At 45.6% G+C, this 20,145-nt stretch overlaps 1 protein-coding gene across 3 annotated transcripts; it reads left to right on the top strand.

The window, feature by feature from the left end:
* The first annotated feature begins 505 nt into the window (after positions 1 to 505).
* On the top strand, positions 506 to 5,661 carry LOC109497081 (protein app1-like). Of its 3 annotated transcripts, none has more exons than XM_045056899.1 (6): positions 506 to 679; positions 1,080 to 1,205; positions 2,159 to 2,338; positions 2,943 to 3,002; positions 3,952 to 4,142; positions 4,477 to 5,661. In XM_045056899.1, coding segments are annotated over exons 4-6 (1,023 nt in total). In that variant the 5' UTR covers positions 506 to 679; positions 1,080 to 1,205; positions 2,159 to 2,338; positions 2,943 to 3,000; the 3' UTR covers positions 5,307 to 5,661. The 3 variants fall into 3 exon arrangements, with proteins under 3 accessions (XP_044912834.1, XP_044912835.1, XP_044912832.1); XM_045056900.1 differs by having other exon boundaries at positions 1,095 to 1,205; XM_045056897.1 differs by having other exon boundaries at positions 506 to 1,205.
* The last annotated feature ends 14,484 nt before the right edge of the window (positions 5,662 to 20,145 follow it).

Below are 20,145 nucleotides of genomic sequence, written 5' to 3' on the forward strand. Positions count from 1 at the left end.
AGCAGAAACAGAGGAGGTGAGAAGTCAAAGTAAATATGGTTGGATAAATTTCCAACATGTGACACCACTCCTCCAATTTCACAGGTATCATCCCACATATGTCTGAGGACATCCTGAGGAAGTACATGCTAGAATTATCTCCACTGGGCAGAAAAGACATGGACTATCCCTGAGAAGCACAATCACGAATCTGGGACCAGAAAGAGGTAAGAATGAAGAGTGACGTCTCAACCCAGATATGTCTCAAAGCTGGGACCCTGGCTGCCCCAAGACCTTCCCTGGGGGCTGTGGAGAGGGGTGCATTGGTGTAACTGTGGACTGATGTGACATTTCTTGGAGAATGGGGGTGAGCAGTCATCAAATAGAGGACTATTTGCATAGGTGTTATCCCAGGAGCGGACTCAGGAGGTGGATCCTAGGCAGTGACATCACTTTGCTCACAATAGGCCTCAGGAGAGCTTGGAACTCCTGTAACCCGGCACCCACGTTCTAGTTAGGTCCCATACCAGTCTCACTTGTCTACAGACACAGAGAGTTTGGGATGTTCTCTTGTTGTTTTCCCAGTTACCAGGGCTCTGGATACCAGAAACCCCAGTGCGCAGGATTACTCAGATGTTGGAGAGGTTTCCTTCACCCATGCTGGTGGTGCCTCAGAATGTTTTCCAGGAGGTGACATAAGGTAATACAGAGCAGCCTAGAGCAGGCCAGGTCAGGTCAGGTCACAGCTCTGAGCCATCCCTGGGCACCCCCATCCCCTCGTGTTCAGTTTCAGGGAAAGGGGGACAAGTGAGGTACTCCTGTCCTGGACTGGAGGAGGTTGGATGGCAGTGGATGACCTGGTGGACCCATCATGGCCATGCAGATGTCATGCTGGGAAGGAGGGAAAAGGGATCTCTGTGGTGCCTCTAACGTATAACAGGGTTAATCCAAGGCCCTCCAACCATGTTGCTTCTCCTCCTTGGGGTGGGGGGGGCGGTGTGTGCACAATGTGGTGTCATATATCTGGAATGAAGTCACATGGGTCTGAGGACAAGCAAAAGGAAGCAGACAGGGCTTTGAGTCCCCTGACTGCCTGCTAGGCACTGTCTTTACAGAGTCACACGTCAGAGATGGTGGAGAAGGTGAATGATGAGAGCCCCTGCTCTACTTCCCTGAAGGACAGGAGGAAGCCCCGTGTCATCAGCAGGATGCAGAGCTGGCCCAGGGTGAGTGCAGGTACCGGGAAAACTCAACACGCACGGCCCAGAGGCAATGCAAAGAATCCCAGGGCACAGAAAACACACTGATACTCCCCTGGTCTCCCTCATACACTCCTGAATCCTGATGAACCTGGAACCCCATCTCTTCCCAAAACATGCACTCATGGCCCAGGCCCTGCCATGGCCAGATGGAAAGTCACTCTCCACTTATTTATGGGAATATCAGAAAAGAGATTAGAAACCGTATCACGTCCAATTCTGTCTAGAATATTTTGGCATTGTGTTGTACATGTTTCTTCAATGACTGTTCCCAGGTGTCCTGGTTTGCCTGACCATCCTTCCACACCTTCTCTACATCTGACACATGTTCATGAGGAGCAGGGTGATTTTTACCCAAAGGACATGGGGCTCATGGTATTATGTCTACTGCTCTGCACTTTGGTTGCCAAGGAACACGTCCCTGGGGCCCCTCCAGATCAGGAGCAAGGGCCTTACCACCTAGACAACGTTCTGGAAATGAGACAAGGTACCTGACCCATTCAGCCCTTCACAAATGTGGGACTTTGACATGATTCCCTTCTGTTGCCATGTCACAGTGCTGCACTGAACATACTACATGTCCTACTACCCTGATGTAACCTCTGCCAGGAAATATCCCTGTCTTCTGGTCCCTAGAATGGACTGTGGTGTTAGAAATCACAAAGACAATGCTGTTAATGCAGGGAGGTCTGTCCACACTCATCTAACAATCTGACCTCAGATCCTAACGTGTTCAGCCATTCCCCACCTCAAATTCTCACGTGAATGCCAAGATCCTTTTTCCTACTGTGGGCACCCAGGTCTCACTCTTTCGACAAGTCACCGAAGGCTGGTGAGTTTGGTCTGCATTCTGGACCCCAACCCTCCCGATGTCCATGGGGCTGTGTCTGACTTTGTGTCCCTCCTCTGTTCTACCTCAGGGTAAAAAATGAGAATTGTGTGGAGTGGACCATCGAAGGAGTCTGGATGCTACTGGAACAGCGGGTGGAGCACCTGGTGCCCGCCTTCCTGGGTAGAGACCCCACCTACCTCTGCACATTCTTGGGAATGTAGAGAGCTTTTGCTACCACCCAACAGGTCCTGGACCTACTGTTTAAGAGGTGAGCACCCTGCCCTTCACAGCCTAGTGTGTTTTAGCCCCTTGAAGCTTTGAGTCTAGGGAAAGTCACCAAACCTCCCTGAGTCTCAGTTTGTTCCTCTGATCGGGGTAGAATAACTGCAGGTACTCAGTGGGGGCACTGCAGGGAAAGTGACCCTGGCTCTGTGGAAATGTCTGCTGACAGGGCTGTGTCTGTGCTGGGTCATCTTTGTCCTCTTGCCCGTGATCAAGTTTCTGCCTCATCCCTCACTGTCACCAGATCGTGAGTTAGGCTATTCCCATTTGAAAAGACTTGAGGCTCCATCTGGGGGTCTGAGTCCTGGATGGAACCAGAGCAAGGATATCTGCAGATAAGCAGAAGGCCCAGGCCTAGGTCCACACCAATATGTGTGATGGAGCTGATTGGGGTCCTATCATTCACCAACCATACAGGAAGCCCCACTATGTGCAGGCACTTCTGTAGTTGCTGACTGGGATCCAAAGCACAGAGCAGACAGCACCTTCCCCTCCAGAGCTTCATTCTAGTCATCAGTCAGTGACCCTGGATATGACAAGAGGTGGTATCCAAAGGACACCTGATATGATGCTTTTCTGGCCTCCTCCAGATATAGCTGCTTCCTTCCTGACACTGAGGAGGATGGCAGACCCCGGGAGCAGGAGAAAATGTGAGTAGGCTGTACCCATGCTGGCGGGCCTTCCGTCTCCAAGAGGGCAGTGCTGAGACTGTGCGTGGGAGGGGCTGCAGGACCCAGCATCCCACACATCTGAGAGTCCTGTGAGAAGGCAAAGGTCTGAGGGCTTCTCCCTGGAAGCAAGGAAAGGGGTCCTGTCCTGTAGGTTAGAGGATAGGTTGTGGGCACAGTGAAACAGAAAAGGGCACCAGAAAACAGAGTCAGCCCCTTAGAGAGTCCAACCCCTTCCCTTCCCACTCACAGGCTTGCCTCCACCCCGTATGGGAGCCCAGAATAAAGGTTTTGGGGAGCATCATGCTCACCACCTTGTGGAACATCAACAGTGTGTGCTTACTTAGCAAGGGTTCAGGAGACACAGTGAGGGCTCAAGGACCACATATCACCCACACTATGGGAGACCAGTGTCAGTGGAAGGACACTCACATGTGCACTGAGTGAATGAGTCACCATATAGGCACAGGTCGTCATGTTTAAGGTATGAGGAGGGTCCAAAAAGCCCAAGTAAGAGACAGAGTCCCTTTGTCCCGTCGTTGTTCGGATTTTCATAGAGCGCTAGTATATTCAGTGAAGGCACTGACTCATCCTGGCACCACCCCTCCACTCATGCACGGAATTGAATTCTAGCGGGAGGTAGGCAGGGGGACACACCAAAGAGTATGTCTGGCTTCCCCAAGAAGGACAGAGACGACCACATCATTGGTTAAGGGGTTCGCGTCAAATAGAATTTTGACAGTCCCTCTTCAGTGATCAGGACTCTCTCAGGCAGGACTTCTTCCAAATCACAGGTGGACAAGGTGTAGGAACAGCCTCTGGACATCCAGGATCAGGAGGCAAGGATGCCAGGTCCCACAGAGGTGTCCTGAGACATCAGAGTATTGGGAACACCCCATGTTGATTGTTCTGGCCACTTTTGTATCCCCAGGGCCTTCTCCATACTGGGCACCTGGCTGGACCAGTACCCCCAGGATTTTTTCCAGCCCCCACATTTCATCAGGCTGAAGATGCTGCAGGCATATGTAGGGGTCCACATTCCAGGCTCCAAACTGCAGTGCTGTGCCTGCCTTCTCTACTCATCGTGGAGAAACCGTGAGCCCCAAGAGCCAGAGTCTTGGGGTGAGGAGGACTCTGAATGGGAGATGTGGGCATGTGGAGGGGATGGGGTATGCCACACAGAGCACGTTTCCTGCGGCTGCGGGTGGGCTAGAAGCAGTGCGTAGTATCAGATCACTGTTTGATTAGCATGCCATCTGGGGAGAATTCCTCCTGATGGGTTGTTTGACTCAGATGACAATGTCTGCGGGAGAGGTTTCCTTTATTAGGAAGGGCCATGGAATGGCAATCACAGTGATGACAGTTTCAATTCTTGAAACTAAGGCACAAATTCCAGGGCAAGATCCAGACATCCCTCAGGAGCTAGCACCTGATATGTCTGTGGTGCCCGCTGCAGCTTCGCAGCCCAAGTTGGCTGAAGACACCACTCACCCTGGAGCTCAGCAATTAGAAGAATCAGTGACCCTCCATGCAGCATCCCTGCCAGTGCAGGTGTTAGTCGCAGCACTAATTCACTGTCAGGAGCTGGAAGAGCCACCTGCCCCTTTGGTGGACCCAGAACCTGAGCAGCCTCCATCTCCAGCTGTCGGGGTCATGGAAGGGCTGGAGCAACCACCTGCTGCAGCTTCGCAGCCCAAGCTGGCTGAAGACACCACTCATCCTGGAGCTCAGCAATTAGAAGAAGCAGTGACCCTCCCTACAGCTTCACCACAAGTGCGGGTGGTAGTCCCAGTTCTGATTCACTGTCAGGAGCTGGAAGAGCCACATGTCCCTTTGGAGGACCCAGAAGTTGAGCAGCCTTCAGCCCCAGCTGTCGGGGTCGCAGAAGGGCTGGATCAACCACCTGCTGCAGCTTTGCAGTGCAAACTGGCTAAGGACACCACTCATCCTAGAGCTCAGCACATAGAAGAGTTGAGCCTCCCTGCAGCGAACCCACCAGTGCAGGTTGTAGTCCCAGCTCTGATTCACTGTCAGGGGCTGGAAGAGCCACCTGCCCCGTTGGTGGACCCACAACCTGAGCAGCCTCCAGCCCCAGCTGGCGGGGGCATGGAAGGGCTGGAGCAACCACCTGCTGTAGCTGAGCAACCAGCCTTAGCTCCTGAGCAGCGGCTCATGTTGGCTGCAGCCCCAAAGGATGAATTCCCTTCCGCTGTCATTGCAGTCTTTCTAATTTTTGTGGTTTGTATAGAGATATTTAACGGCCTTATGTATTTTCTTTGTAAATAAAACATAAATTAACTTCAAATAAAATTTTACTCTGATCCTTTGAAATTATAAATCAAGTGTCATTACATACCTTCACAGGAATTTACAACCGTGTCCACTATGTATTCCTAGAACATTTCCATCACACAGACACGTGTACTACCAATCACCATGGCTCATTCCCTCACCTCAGTCTCTGCAACCACCGATATCGGTTTCTGCTGCTTTAGCTCCTCCAAAATTTTCAGGTGTGTGCAAAAATACAACATGGCCTGTTGTGTCTGGCTACATAACATGAGAGTGATTAATAATTCATTAAAAATTCAATGAAACTAATATTTTTATGACAGAGGAATACCCACCAAAGAACAAAGATTATGTCAAGCTCCTTACTTGGAATATCTTCATTATCTGGCATGGGGACACTTTGAGGTTTGACACAAGACCAGAAGCCAGAAGAGAAATGTCTGGACCAGAGAGATACCTTGAAAATGTTTCATTTTCCTGGACCGGCCATGTTGATATTGGTCTAATGTGCATATTATAAAAATACCTAAGTGAAATATTCAATATTCCATTTATGCTAATCTATTAGGCAATAAAGTACAAGGATCTTAAAGGTTTTCTGCAGGGGACGTTTATGTAGTAAACTAAAGATTTAAATAATGAGGACAGGCACCAAGGTGGCTCAATCGTTTGAGTTTCCGAGTTGAATTTGGCTCAGGTCATGATCTCATGGCTCTTGAGATCAAGTCCCAAGTCAGGCTCCGCAATGACAGCTTGAAGCCCTGGTCAGGATTCTCCTTCTCGCTCTTTCCAAATAAATAAATATGAAAAAAAATAAATAAATACAAATAAACGCGGAGAAAATTTTATATTCTTCAAAGAAATAATCGCCCATAAGACATGGTGTCATCTTCCCAGTCGTTTTGCTTTGAGTGCAGCAGGTGTCTGTGTTTGGGTCTATGAGTAGTGTGACAGGTTGGGCGTGGAAGGATCCAGGATTATGATCTTGTAGTACGTGATGTCCCCACAGTGGACAGGCACAGTCCTGTCCCCTTCTGCATTCTCAGTGGCCACACATCATCATCTACTCTGCGTCTCCAGAAGCTGAATGACTGGGCCAATTCCAATACTTTGACTCTCATCATTGTACAGAACGGTACATGTGTACTGTAAATCTCTCTTTCTTTATTAGGCTTGTACACCTAGCACAACTTTTGGAACATAATTCATATGCATTTTGCGGGTGCTGCCTCCAGTTTCCAATATCTACAGTCTCTTTATTATGTTGGGGCCTTATGTGAAAAGCAGGGACCCCCCGGGACTGACTGGATACCTGAAGAATTAGGAGGACAAGCCAGCACTGAGGCCATCAGGGTACCGAGGAGTGACCCATGGGGCAGGAAAGAAACCACATTCCCTCACTGTGATCTCCTGCACAGCATCCCTGCCCCATGTCCCGGAACACACTCGTCCAGGCCCCATCCCATGACAAACCCCAGCCACCTGTGTGCCTCCTGTTCCATAGCTCTGCTTCTCAGTAGAGCAGCCAGTCCCTGCTTTCAGGCCAGTGGAGGATGCAGCCTGGGCCACTGCTGTCTTCTTGCTGGCCCTCCACCCAGGCTGGGTCCCTTACTCTCAGGAAAGTACCTGTAAGTGCAGGTCAGGTCAATGAGTTAAAGACCATGACCTGAATGTGTTCATCCTGAGGATTCAGTGGCAACAGCAAGAACCACTTGAGCCTCCACAAGCAAGAGAGTCTTTTACAAAGCACACCAGGAGCTCAAGGAGCCTGCAGGATGGAGACTCAGTCAACGGTTTGATACCGAGTAAAGCCACTCCACGCTTCAGGCTCCTCCAGCAGTGAAGCCCTGCACCTGCCAGCCCCATCTTTGGGGAACAGTGACTTTGTCATGAGCAGCCACACAGCACCCTCTGGTGACCACAAGACACACAGGAATACTGCAGGGCTCCCTGATCTCTCAGCGAAGAAAGTGCCATTCCAACTTAGACATCCTCAGAGCATTCCAGGCAGATCAGAAACAACTCTGTAAAACTCAATGATTTTGAGGTGCCTTTCAAGAACTCTATGAAAAATATAGGTCTCTTCCCAATGGCAGTATTCTGAGATGAATTCACTGAACGTTTGAGTCAGGCACTGGGTTCCAGGACAGAAAATAGAGACAAGGTGGCTACCTCCCAAGATGCACAGGGTGTGTTGTGGGAATGTGTTGGGAAGTATATGTCTATGTCACAGCTCTCTGTGTCTGGTTAAACAAAACATATATCCAAACAAACCTTATTTATGGACCTGGGTGGCACAGTCAGTGAAGCATCTGACTTTGGCTCAGGTTGTGATCTCATGAATTGTATTCTGAGTCCTGCATTGGGCTCTGTGCTGACAACTCAGAGTCTGGAGCCTGCTTCAGAATCTGTGCCTCTCTTTCTTTCAGCTCTTCCCCACTCATTCTCTCTCTCTCTCTCTCTCTCTCTCTCTCTCTCTCTCTCTCTGTATACCTCCCTCTCAAGAGTAAATAAACATAGAAAACTTAAAAAAGAAAATAATGAATTTAACCAAGAAGATGAAAGACCTCTTTACTGAAAACCAGAAATCAGTGGAGAAAGAAGTTGAAGGACGGAAATAAGCAGAAAGACATTCTATGCTAGTGGATCCCAAGAATTAAGATGGTCAAAGTGTCCACACTACTTAAAGCCATCTACACATTCCCTAGGTGCAGTCCCTATCAAAGTTTAAGCACATCTCCAAAAACAGAATAATCCTTCAATGAGGACAGAACCACAAAAGGCCCTGAATAGCCAAAGTCACTTTGAGAAGGAAGAACACAGCTGGAAGCATCATGCTTTCTAATATTAAACTAGATCTCAAAGCTACAATAACCCAAGCACTATGGTATTGGTGTTAAAACAGACACACAGATCATTGGAACAGAACTGAAGGCCCAGAAAGAAACCCACGCATAGGTAGCCAATTAATTTACAACAAAAGAACCAAGAATATAACATGAGGAAAAGGCAGTCTCCTCAATAGCTGGTGTCAGAAACCCTGGGCACAGAAAAACAACATGCACAGAAAAACAACTTGACATGTATTTAACACCACACACAGAAACGAAGTCAAAATGTATTAAAGACTTAAGACCTAAAACCAGAAAAATACCGGATAAAAACTTGGGCAGAAGGTGTGGGAAATCGCACAATACTGTCCTGAGTTAGGAGATTATAGGGAATGCTTTGCAAAGCAGATCACTGCTCTCTGGCCTTGCTGCAAACAGCCAGCATCAGTTCACTTACCTAGTTGGTGGGCCCCTGGGGGGTAGGCTAGACTACGCTGATCTATGTGTATGTAGGGTGTATGTAGATGTGTATGTGTATGTAGGGTGTATGTAGATGTGTATGTAAGGGTTGGGTTCTGCACGTGCTCACAAAGTCCTTAGATCATGTTGTTGCATGGAATATTTTATCCTGTCTAAATTTGGTTTGCACCATGTCTTTAATACATTCTTTCCAGCATGCGGCCCACTGACGTGTTGCACATTGTTTGTATATTTAATGACTACAGGAGCTTGAGAGCAGCTCACGGAGACGTCCCTTAAACTCCCTGTCGCCTCTCTTGACTTGCATGGAGTTTTAAGCAATCCTTTCTGCTGCCCTTGGCTTTGCTGGACAAAGCCAAGTGCTGAACCCATGAAAATGTTTTTGATCTCAGTCTTGACACTGAGTTTTGGGATTTGACACCAGAAGCCAAACCTACAAAGGAAAAATAAAGAAGTGGGACTACATGAAACTAAAAAAACAAGTTCTGCACAGCAAAAATATCTTCAACAGAATGAAAAGGCAACATAGTGAATGGAGAAAATACTTGCAAACTACATACATGGTAAAGGGTTGATAGACAAAAGATATAAAGAACTCCTACAGCACAACAATGCAAAAGCAAAGAGCAATTATGAAACTGGCAGAGTCCTGAAGAGGCATTTTTCCAATGAAGCCATACAGATGGCCAGCACATACATGAAGAGATGTGCAATGTCACTCCACATTAGGGAAATGAAAAGCCAAAAGCAAAGAGATATCACCTGAAACCTGTCTGAATGATCTTATCAAAAAGACAGGAAATTACAAGTGTTGGGTAAAATGTGGAGGAAAGCGAATCATTGTGCTCTGTTGCTGGGATTGGAACTTGGTGCAGCGGCAGTCGAAAACAATATAAAGTTTCCTCAAAAAATTCAAACTAGAACATCCATAGCATCCAGCAATTTCCCTCAATAACCCTCCTAGGTATTACTCAGAACACATGAAATCACTAACTCCCCAAAATACCTTCACACCTGTATTATGCCACATTGTTTATAATAGCCTGGAGGGCATTATGCTAAGTGAAATAAATCACACAGAGAAAGACAAGTACCAAATGCTCTCACATATATGTGAAAACTGAAACAGAAAATAAGAAATCAAAATACAAAAATTCTCAAAACATAATAAAACAAACCCATAAATACATAAAGCTGATTGCAAAGGTGAGGGGCAGGAAGGAGGGAAATAGGTTAAAGGGCAAAAGGCATCAGCGAATAAAAAAAGACCATGTCAACAGGGAAATAGAGAGTAAATATGACTTCAATAGCTCAAATTCTAGCTTCCTCTATTTCAAAGACCTTAGTTCATTCCATTACATTCACCAGACCTACCTGAATAATAAGGAATTATTATGACTCGGCAGTTTTTGAAAGATGATTTCTTTACTTCCTATTTCATATCAAAAAGGACAGAGTGCTTAGATTACTAGCTATGTCAGATTTTCAATTATTTTTATGGTTTATTGAAGGATCATTATGTCGCAAAAATCTCCTTAGATCTAAGTGGACACTCTCGTCACTCTTAACATATGTACATACCACTAAAACAGTACAATAAAGGTAAGGCACATTGTCCATCACACAAAAGTTATTTTTTTCTCCTTGTTGTAGTGAGCCTTTTGTGATGAAAACGTTTCGGGTATCAAGCACATGTATCAAATTCCATGCGATGGGATATGAAGAATATAGTCATCATGGTAATTATGAAAATAATGATATTCAAGATAATCATAATCTCCTTGATTCCTGAGACAGACAACTCACCCCCCAGGGACAAAACAGATGCTTAGGAGCGTGAGCTGCTAAAAGTGGCCTACACCACACCATCTTACTGAAAACATAAAAGTACCAGTCATCTTGATATGTAAGTTTGTGAAAGCCTCTGCTCTTAGGTTTTTGCTTTCAGTGAGGTCACGGTGCTGCCTTCAGGATGTTTTCAACCTTTGAGACAGGATTGGAACACTCTATTGAAATGAGAAATTCTATGCAACAAAACAGTCTTTGGAAAGAACTGGGTTCCTAACGCAGTCCGGACTACATACAGGCCACAGCACCACACACACACACACACACACACACACACACCAACAACCTGGGAGAGGTAGAACCCATGGAATGAAAGAGCATTTGCTCAAGAGCTGATTTCAAAAGGAGGCTGAGAGGCAAGCACTGGTTGCTCAAGTACACATGCACTGGTTTCTAGGGACACGGTGGGCTCAGAGTCACTTCTCCCTTGTGCTGCCTGGTGAGTCGCAGAGGAGATGTGATTCCTAAGGTCTGAAACTCTTGAAACACGGAATGAATGCAAGAGAGGAGGCGCTCCACAGAGACATGAAGCACCATGCCCCACAGATATGAAGAGCAAAACCGACAAGTCTGCCTGGAACAAGGAGCTTTTCCATCCACCTTCCTTGGGAGAGTACGAAGAAGACGTTCCCACCCCACATTTTCCAAAACTGATCTTGTACTGAATCCCAAAACCCCAGTCCTCTCCAGCACACAACTCCAAGTAGGAAAGAGTCTGGACCACCCTCTAAAAGAAAGGAGCTCCACGTGTTCATCGCCCATTTGCTTTGAGTTCATTGATTGAAAGTAAATTGCCTTCAGAAATGAAGAGCACAACAGGGAGTTGCACAACCCCTAATTCAGACTCCCCACCCCATAGTCCCATTAACTCCCATGTTAGAGGACTGCCTTTAGCAAAAAGCAGCGTGGGATCTCCCCACCCCATCAGAGGGTGCAACTTTGCCACCAGGGGCGGGGCAGGGCAGGGGGTGTGCAGGGGGGAGGCAGGAGGCTTGTGTTCACCTGCAGCTTCCGCTCTACATCACTTCAACAAGTTCCCTGGCTGGGCTCCAGCAACTCAGGCCCACTACCCTGACTCTCCCTGGAATGTTTCCTTGCACACTGAGGTCCCTGCGCTTCATTTTCACAGGCAGGAATGTTTCGTCCTGCTCATAGCTGTGACTTCCCTGGCTCTGCCTTGACATTTCCCCACAACCGCAGGTCCACGCATTCATGCCTTCGCACCTCCACCCTCCAGCCACCAACCCAGTCAGACCTCAAGGGCACTCAGGGAGCACCCCCCCCCCCCCCGTACCTGTGCCTCTCCCCACCACTGGAACCTAACCCCCCACTCGATCTCGGCGCCCTCCTCCTCCAGGGAACCAGGGTAAAACCCATAAAGGTCACTCCTGAGTCCTCCAGACCTCAGCCAGAAAGGAGCGCAAGAAGAATCCAGTAGTACGAGGGGGTGGGGGCTGGGGATGGAAGGGGAAGACAGAGAGGGGCAGGGGGAAGGCCACATAGGACCGTGTCACGAGGATCCCTATCTTGGCAGCACCACGACTGAGGCAGGTCCTGGAGAGAGGCTGTGGGTCTCAGCTGCTCCACCTTTAGGCTTCTTGCATATGGTCTTTCAGGGGCGCCTGGGGGCATCGCATCGCCCTCAGCCCCTGGCAGTGTTGGCGCTCCAGGAGTGCAGCTGCAGCCTGGAGGCGCCTTTGGGAGTTGATCCTGCCAATTGGCCTCTGCCTCCAGGAGCTTCAGGAGCAGCAGGGCCACTACCCTCCTGGGCTGGAGGCTCATGGCTCCCAGTCCTCTGTGAGTGCCCCGCTACCACTACCTCCACAGCTACCTGGATGCAGGCACCAGGCAGCAGCATGTCCCCGGCGGGGGAGTGGGGTGGGCATCAGCCCCTGGCTGGCTGAGAGACTTGGGAGCTTGGGCGGCAGGTGGTCTGGGAGCCAGGACACACAGAACAGCTGCAGCTTGAGCTGTGTCCCTCACCGGGCTCAGTACCTGGCCCACACGTCTGCGCGCAGCCATGGGCTCGCTCCCGCACACCCGCTTGGATCTGGGATCCAAGACCCCCGACCTCCCACAGAGGGCACAGCTGCTGGGCGCCAGGGTCTGCAACACCACACCTAGGTGCGCCCACCAGGTGGTATGACCGCCTGCCCGCCAACCTGACAGCCAGGAGCCAGGGAGAGGGCTCCAGAGACCAGACTAATGGGAGAGGGACTGTCAGGTGTCTCTTCCCCCGGTGGAGACCTCCTTGTCACCTCTGAAGAGACCCAGGAAGGTTTTGAAAAGCTGATTTCGCAGGGAGGTGGCTGTACATGAACCTAGTGCTCCCTCTTGCATCCTAGGCCCCTGTGTTTGTTCTTCACTCTCCCTCAGGTTCCTGCAAACCATGGACATCTGCAGCTGTGCACCCTCCCCACTTGGGACCCGTGACCGAAACAGCAGCCCTCAGGGACAGGGAGACACACTGGGAATACGAGACTCCTTCCACCTCCCTTCTCCTTGAAATGTTAGTGCTTTTCAGCTCTGCATGCCCTTCCCATGGCCCTACCTGGACTACACCACCATTGGTCCCACCCTCAAGTCCAACCTGCCACTGCTGACTTTGTCATGTCCTTCAACTCTGTGGAACCGTCTTTCCACCTCCACTACCTCCCACCCCCCATGTTTTCTTCACAATGTGCCTCAGATCCCAACTCATCCGTGTGATTTTTCTTTTCTTTTTTTTCAATTATTTTTTCAATGTTTACTTATTTTGGCGACAGAGAGAGACAGGACATCCTACATGCGATTTTTCAACAAGCGTCTATTGAACGTGCAAGGTGTACCAGACCCTGATCTGGAGGGCCAGTGTGCAGAGGTGGGCAAGAAAACTTATGCCTGAGGTTTCAAGGGTAGCCACAGGACTACCATACAGGGTGAGGAGGAGTAGAGAGACCAAGTAGTCAAGGGATTATACGAAAGGAGCATCAAGGGCACGGACCTACACAGCACTGGAAGGAGAGCAGGGAGTCACGGAAATATGGATCATTGAAGGCTAGTCCCAATGTCCAGCCTTCATCACATGTCCTCACCTGAGGACTTGCAAATAGGCACCCCCAGACTGGACCTGTTAGAAGCAGGACTTACAGGAAAAGCACAAGACTTGTCTGTGGACTTCATTGTCATGGTAAGGGCACCATCACACAAGCCCACCAAGGGACTCTGGACTCTGGCAACTCTGACTTACTGTGTACAATGAGGACTTGTTAAGACTCTTTCAAGGGCACAAGTGAAGAGAAAACTAAGCCACAAGCCTAAGAGAATAGAGATGCAAAACCTTTCTCCCCCCAGGGGCAATGTAAATGATCTCATGCTATACAAACGCAAGAAACCTCTGCTAGCTTTAGAAACTTCACCAGTTTTCTGCCTCATTTATCAGTCTCATCCCAGAAGTAGACCCCCACTTCATTGGCTCTATACAGACCATTCGCCTGCATTCTCCTTGGAAGCAGCTTCCTACCTACCAGAACCCTGACGGGGGTCTCCATGTCATGGCACATATTCATATGTAGGTGAATGACGTTTCCATTTCATTTTGAACACTATGCTGATGCCTCCCTCCTGGCTCTGTATCTCCACTGAGAAGACTGTTTGCTGAGTTTACTTTGTGTGTGTGTGTGTGTGTGTGTGTGTGCATATATGTTCTTTATCACTATGTAGGGCTCCCTAGTGTGGATGGAATGCTTTGTTTATCCATTCGAGGGACATTTTGTTTGCTTCCAGTGGTTTGGCTATTACACATTACCCCGCAGTGAACATTTGTGCCCAGTGTTTTGTGGGATTTTAAGTTTAAATTCTCTGGGATAAATAAATGTCCAGGAACCTGACCGCTAGGTTGTAGGGTTTATGTTCAGCTATCAAATTGTCTTACCACAGTGGCTGTGCTATTTACATTCCCACCAGTAATGCATGAGAGAGCCGCCTCTTTCCAACGTTTTATCTTTTCACTGTTTTAGTTGAACCAGCTCTTCTAACAGGCGGGGAGTGATTACTCAGTCAGTTGTCATATGTATTTACCTCACGGCTAGTGATGTATAACATTTTCTCATGTGCTTATGCCACCTGTATGTTATCTTTGCTGAAATGTTTCTTCATGTCTTTTGCCCATTTCCTATTTGGAAAATGTTTTCCTTCTTATTTTTTGTTGCATTCTGAATTTTTTTATACTGTGTAGATACAAGTTCTTTGTCACATGTGTGGTTTGCAAACATGTTCGCCTTGTGTATAGCTTGTATTTTTATCCTATTAACAGGATTTTTTTAATGTTTATTTATTTATTTTTGAGAGAGACAGAGTGCAAGTGGGGGAGGGGCAGAGAGAGGGGAGACACAGAATCTGAAGCAGGCTCCAGGCTCTGAGCTGTCAGCACAGAGACAGATGCAGGGCTCAAATTCATGAACAAGGAGATCTTGACCTGAGTTAAAGTCGGACACTTAATGGACTGAGCCACTCAGGCACCCCTACATTATTTTTAATATAATTTATATTATAATCATGATAATTATAATAATTATTTAAATAATTATTATAATTATCATGATTATATTAATTATATATAATTATTATAATTATCATGATTATATTGTCATGATTATATTAATTTTATATATATTATATAGTATATATTATATTAATTATATATATAACATATATTATATAATATATAATAATATATAATTAATAATAAATATATATATTTATTATTTACAAATAATAAATATATATATTTATTATTTACATAATTCATATAATTATAATAAGTTATATTAAGTTAGCTAACAAACAGGCTCTTTAAAAGAGCAAAATGTTTTAATCTTGATAAAGTCCCATTCACCATGTATTTTAGTTTCTGAATCTTGCTTTATTGCAATGTGTAAAAATGCACTAAGTTTAAGCCAATGGCTAAAAATCCATAATGCACATTCTTACAGTTGTCTAGGGTAGAAATCCAACAAGGGCACCAGTGTGGTCACGTTCTGGGAAGATTCATCTTCTTGGCTTGCAGATGGTCACCTTCTGGCTTTGTGCTCACATGACCTCTCTCTGTATGTGTGCATGGAGAGAGAGTGCCAGCTCTCTGGCATCTCTCCTTGTAAGCATGCTAACCTCATGATGAGGGTCCTAAACTTGTGACCTAACATAACCTCATTATCTTCCAAGGCCCCACATGCAAGCTTATGGGGATAGAACTGGAAAAATGTGAATGGGGTGGGAGCATAGTGTAGTCCTAGCATGTTTCCTGGTGGATTTCTTGAGGTTTCAACTCTTTGGTATTTACTCACTTTCTTAGATCATTAGGTTCACATCTTTTGTCAAATTCGGAAAATCAGCCATGATTTCCTGAAACAATTTTTTTATTTTTCTCTTGAAATATATTTTTAGTCCCTGCTTTTTTGTATTTTCTCTTTCTGAGATTCCTGTGACATAAACATTAGGTTTTATTCTTTGTGTGCTGTGTGTGTGGGGGGGGGGTTAAAAATTGTAGTCATTATTCTTTTCAGTTGTAATTGTTGATTATGTACTTCTTTACACCTTTCTTCCTTTCCTGAGACTTATTCTCATTTTTTTCAAACACATTTGTAATTGCTTGCTTAAGCATTTTTTTTAATGATGTCTCCTTTCAAATCCATTGGGAATCCTAACACCTAGGTCATCATTGGCTTTGGGGGGGGTCTGTGAATCGTGTGAAATATTAAAGATGACATTTCTCTGGGCTTTTATTTGGCGAGTGTTCTTAATTATTCATCTTTCACATTTGGGGTGTGTCAGAAGACTCTGGATGTTCTTAAATCTGGTGTGTTAGCAAGTGGTGGGTCAATAAGACTGTGACTAGCAAATGCAGCCCCGGTTCTGTGCCCAAACCAGAAAGAGCAAAGTGAGCCCTGACCAGACACAGCTGGGAAAATACAGGGCAACCTGTGTGGAAAGTCACATCATCGTGGCTTTCTTCTCTCCAGGCAACGATGAGTGCATAGGATAGCTAAAACATATCGTTTGCCAACTGTATTTCCAAAGATGGAAGGATAAGTACTTGTAAAGCCCAAATGTCTGGTTGACAGTGGGAATTATTGAGGAAAAGTGTGTTCTGTGTGTTGAGGGCATTTTAGAAGTTTAGTTTATTCTAGTGGAAGGAGGTAATGATGGGTTTTAATGGGATGGTTGTCATTGATGTTGGGCTTACTCAAAACTTACATCGCATTGGCTCCTCTTACTGGTGTCTTTAGCCTAAATATCATCCCCCCCAAGACCTGTCAAAAGGAGCCCGGTCAGATAAGGGAGTGAGCCCTGAGCTGGTGTGCTGACTTGTGTGAGATGTGACACACCCACTCTAGCCACTCTTCCTGAATGCCTGCTTGGGAATGACCTTTGCCTCATGCCCACCACCACAGTGGAGTCACAGAGGAAAATGCTGGTGGTCAGCTCATCTGGCAATCTCAAGGCCAGTCCCTCCCTCTCTCTGCATAAACTTGGGGCAGGAGTGGGGTCCTCTGACATTCACCTTGGCACTCCATAGGAGATGTGGAACACTCACTGTTAATTACAGGACCAGAGGTCTCATGTTCTTCCTTCAGGCATACACCCAAGACCATTTCCATCCCTAGTCTAGCCTTTTCTGGGGACCATGCCCCATGTGCTTGTTTCCTGACAGGTTAATTCTTCCTCTCTGTAGGCAAAACCAGCATCTTCACTTACACTGGAGAACACAGTGACACAGAATGGCTGGAATAAGTTGACTTGTCAGAGCACCCCAATTAGACAGGATGAGGAGAATATCCTTGTACCTCCCAATGTATGGATCATTCATTTAAACCCAAATATGTCCCTACCAGAACACTTTCCCCAATATTCCATCAGTCTGGTCCCAAAGATGGGGAACCCATTCATTATGGGCTAAGTAAAACATATCTTTGGGAAGTTTTTTGTTTGTTTGTTTTTTGTTTTTTGTTTTTTTCCAAAATTAACCCTGACCCTTTCCTGCAAGGAGTGGTTTTCCTGAAATGGAAGTGACGTCTATAACCACTTCTCAAAGTCAGACACTTCAGCTCCACATGGGAAACCTGAAGATGAGTTCAGCTTGTTTGTGCTCTGCGCCCCTCAGTGTGGCAGCAGTGGGAGGACTGGACTGCAGGCTGGAGGACTGGAAGGGCTGAGACAGGTACAGTTGAGCGATGCTCCTGATAGACTCGCCAGAAACAGGGTTGTGAGGGTGTCACAGGACAGTGAAGCTGAAGGTGGACCATGGTGGCACTTGTAGAAACCTTTGTAGACATCTTCTTTCTGCTCTGAAAATGGAGGATGCACTGTGGAGTTATACAAATCCATAGAGATGTTGACACCAACTCCCCTTCAGCAAATGGCTCCCGAACCGTGAGACCATGACCTGAAGCCGAAGTCAGATGCTTAACCAGAGCCACCCAGGCGCCCCTAATATGTAAACATCATTAATCACAATCCACTGTGATTTTCGGAATGCATGGGTGGTTCACAACTCACAGGTAAAACAATTTTATAAATCATATTAAAAAAGATGAAGGGGAAAAACCATAGGATCATCTCTATAGACGCAGACAAAGCATTTGACAAAATACATCATCTGTTCATTTTCACAACTCAACAAAGTGGGTTTAGAAAGTATACACCTCAACATGAAAAAGGCCATATATAAAAATAAAACATGCTAACATACTCAGTGGTGACAAAGTGAAAACCTTTCCTCTATGATCAGAAAGGAAGTACAAATATCTACTTTCACCACCTTTGTTCAACATAATACAAAAAGTGGTAAACATAGCAATAGAACAAGAAAAAAGAAAGAAAAGTCATCCCAACATGGTAAGGGAGAATGAAAACTTACTATTTGCAGATGATAGGACACTATATAAAAAACCTTAATGAATCCACCAAGATACCATTGGAATTGAAAATTCATTCAATAAAGTTATACGATATACAATTATTATGCAGGAATCTGTTCATTTCTATAGTCATGATGATGTAGCAGAAAGATAAAAAAATCCCATCTACAATGGCACCAAAAAGAAATCACAGCTGAAGACTTCCATAATCGGAGACATCCAAATCCAAAAGATATAGAGAAGCCCCATCAAACTCAACAAAACAAGCCAAAATCAAATACATATTGTAATAAAATTTGTAAAATATAGAGATAATAAAAACATCCTGAAAGTATAAGAAGAAAGAAGTCCAACCTATAAGGAAAGACAAATGATGTTAACAGCAGACTTCCCCCACAGAAACCAGGCCAGCAGAAGGGAGTGGGATGATACATTCAACACACTGAATGGGAAAAATATGTAGCTGAGAATACTCTATACATGAAGGCTGTCATTCAGAATAGCAGAGATAAATAGTTTCCCTGACAAACAAAACTATATTGGTTCATGACCATTAAACCAGACCTTCAAGAAATGGTAAAAGGGAATTCTTTGAGTGAGAAAGACAAAAACAACAAAGACTAGAAGGAAAAAGAGAAAATCTCCATAAGCAATGACAAAACAAACATGGCAGTAAATTAATAACTGCCAATAGTCACTCTGAATGTAGACTACATACTCCAATCAAGAGACATAGGGTGTCAGAATGCATAAGAAAAACAACACCCATCAATATGCTGCCTTTAAGAGAATCATTTTATACCTAAAGATACCTGCACATTGGGAGTGAAGGGATGGAGAGATATTTATCATGAAAATGGATGTCAGAAGAAAGCCAGAGGAGCAATACTTATATTAGGGAAACTAGATTTTAAACCAAAGGCTAACAAGAGATGAATAAGGTAACTATGTCATAATAAAGAGGTCTAATTAACAAAAAGATCTAACAATTGTAAATATTTATGCCCAAATTGGAACACTCAAATGCATAGAACAATAACAAATACAAAGGAACTCATTAAGAGTATTAACAGATGTTAATGCCACAATTACAGCTGTGGACAAATAATCTAAGCAGAAATCAACAAGGTAATAATGGCTATGAAAGACACACTGGACCAGATGGATTTAGCTGATGTATTCAGAACTATCCATATTAAAGAAGCAGACTACACATTCTTTTCAAGTGCACATGGGACATTCTCCAGGGAGGATCAAATACTAGGTCACAAAAAAGGTCTCAATAAGAACAAAAATATTTAGATAATACCATGATTATTTTCTAACCAGCAGGCTATGAAACTGGAAGTCAGCCACAATTTTTCTTGAAAAACCATAAATACGAGAATGTTAAACAACATAATGCTAAAGAATAAATGGGCCAAATAAGAAATTTAAAAACATAACGAAAAATACATGGAAACAAATAATAATGAGAACACAGCAGACTAAAACCTTGGGGGGGGGGGCACCTGGGTGGCTTAGTCGGTTGAGCGTCCGGCTTTGGCTCAGGTCATGATCTCACAGTCCATGGGTTCAAGCCCCACATCAGGCTCTGTGCTGACCTCTTGTTCGGAGCCTGGAGCCTGCTTTAGATTCTGTGTCTCCTTCTCTCTCTGACCCTCCCCGCACTGCACTAAGCTTTGTCTCACTCTGTTTCTCAAAAAAACTAAATAAGTGTAAAAAAAAATTTAAAACTTTTGGGATGCAGCAAAAGCAGTCACAAGAATGAATGAT

This window comes from Felis catus, chromosome A1, assembly GCF_018350175.1.
Source record: "Felis catus isolate Fca126 chromosome A1, F.catus_Fca126_mat1.0, whole genome shotgun sequence".
Taxonomy (NCBI): domain Eukaryota; kingdom Metazoa; phylum Chordata; class Mammalia; order Carnivora; family Felidae; genus Felis; species Felis catus.

Excerpts from the sequence above, each read along its gene's own strand:
- LOC109497081 (XM_045056897.1), top strand. Across the intron at positions 4,143-4,476 it reads CCAAGAGCCAGAGTCTTGGG|CTTCGCAGCCCAAGTTGGCT; the intron begins GTGAGGAGGACT and ends TGCCCGCTGCAG.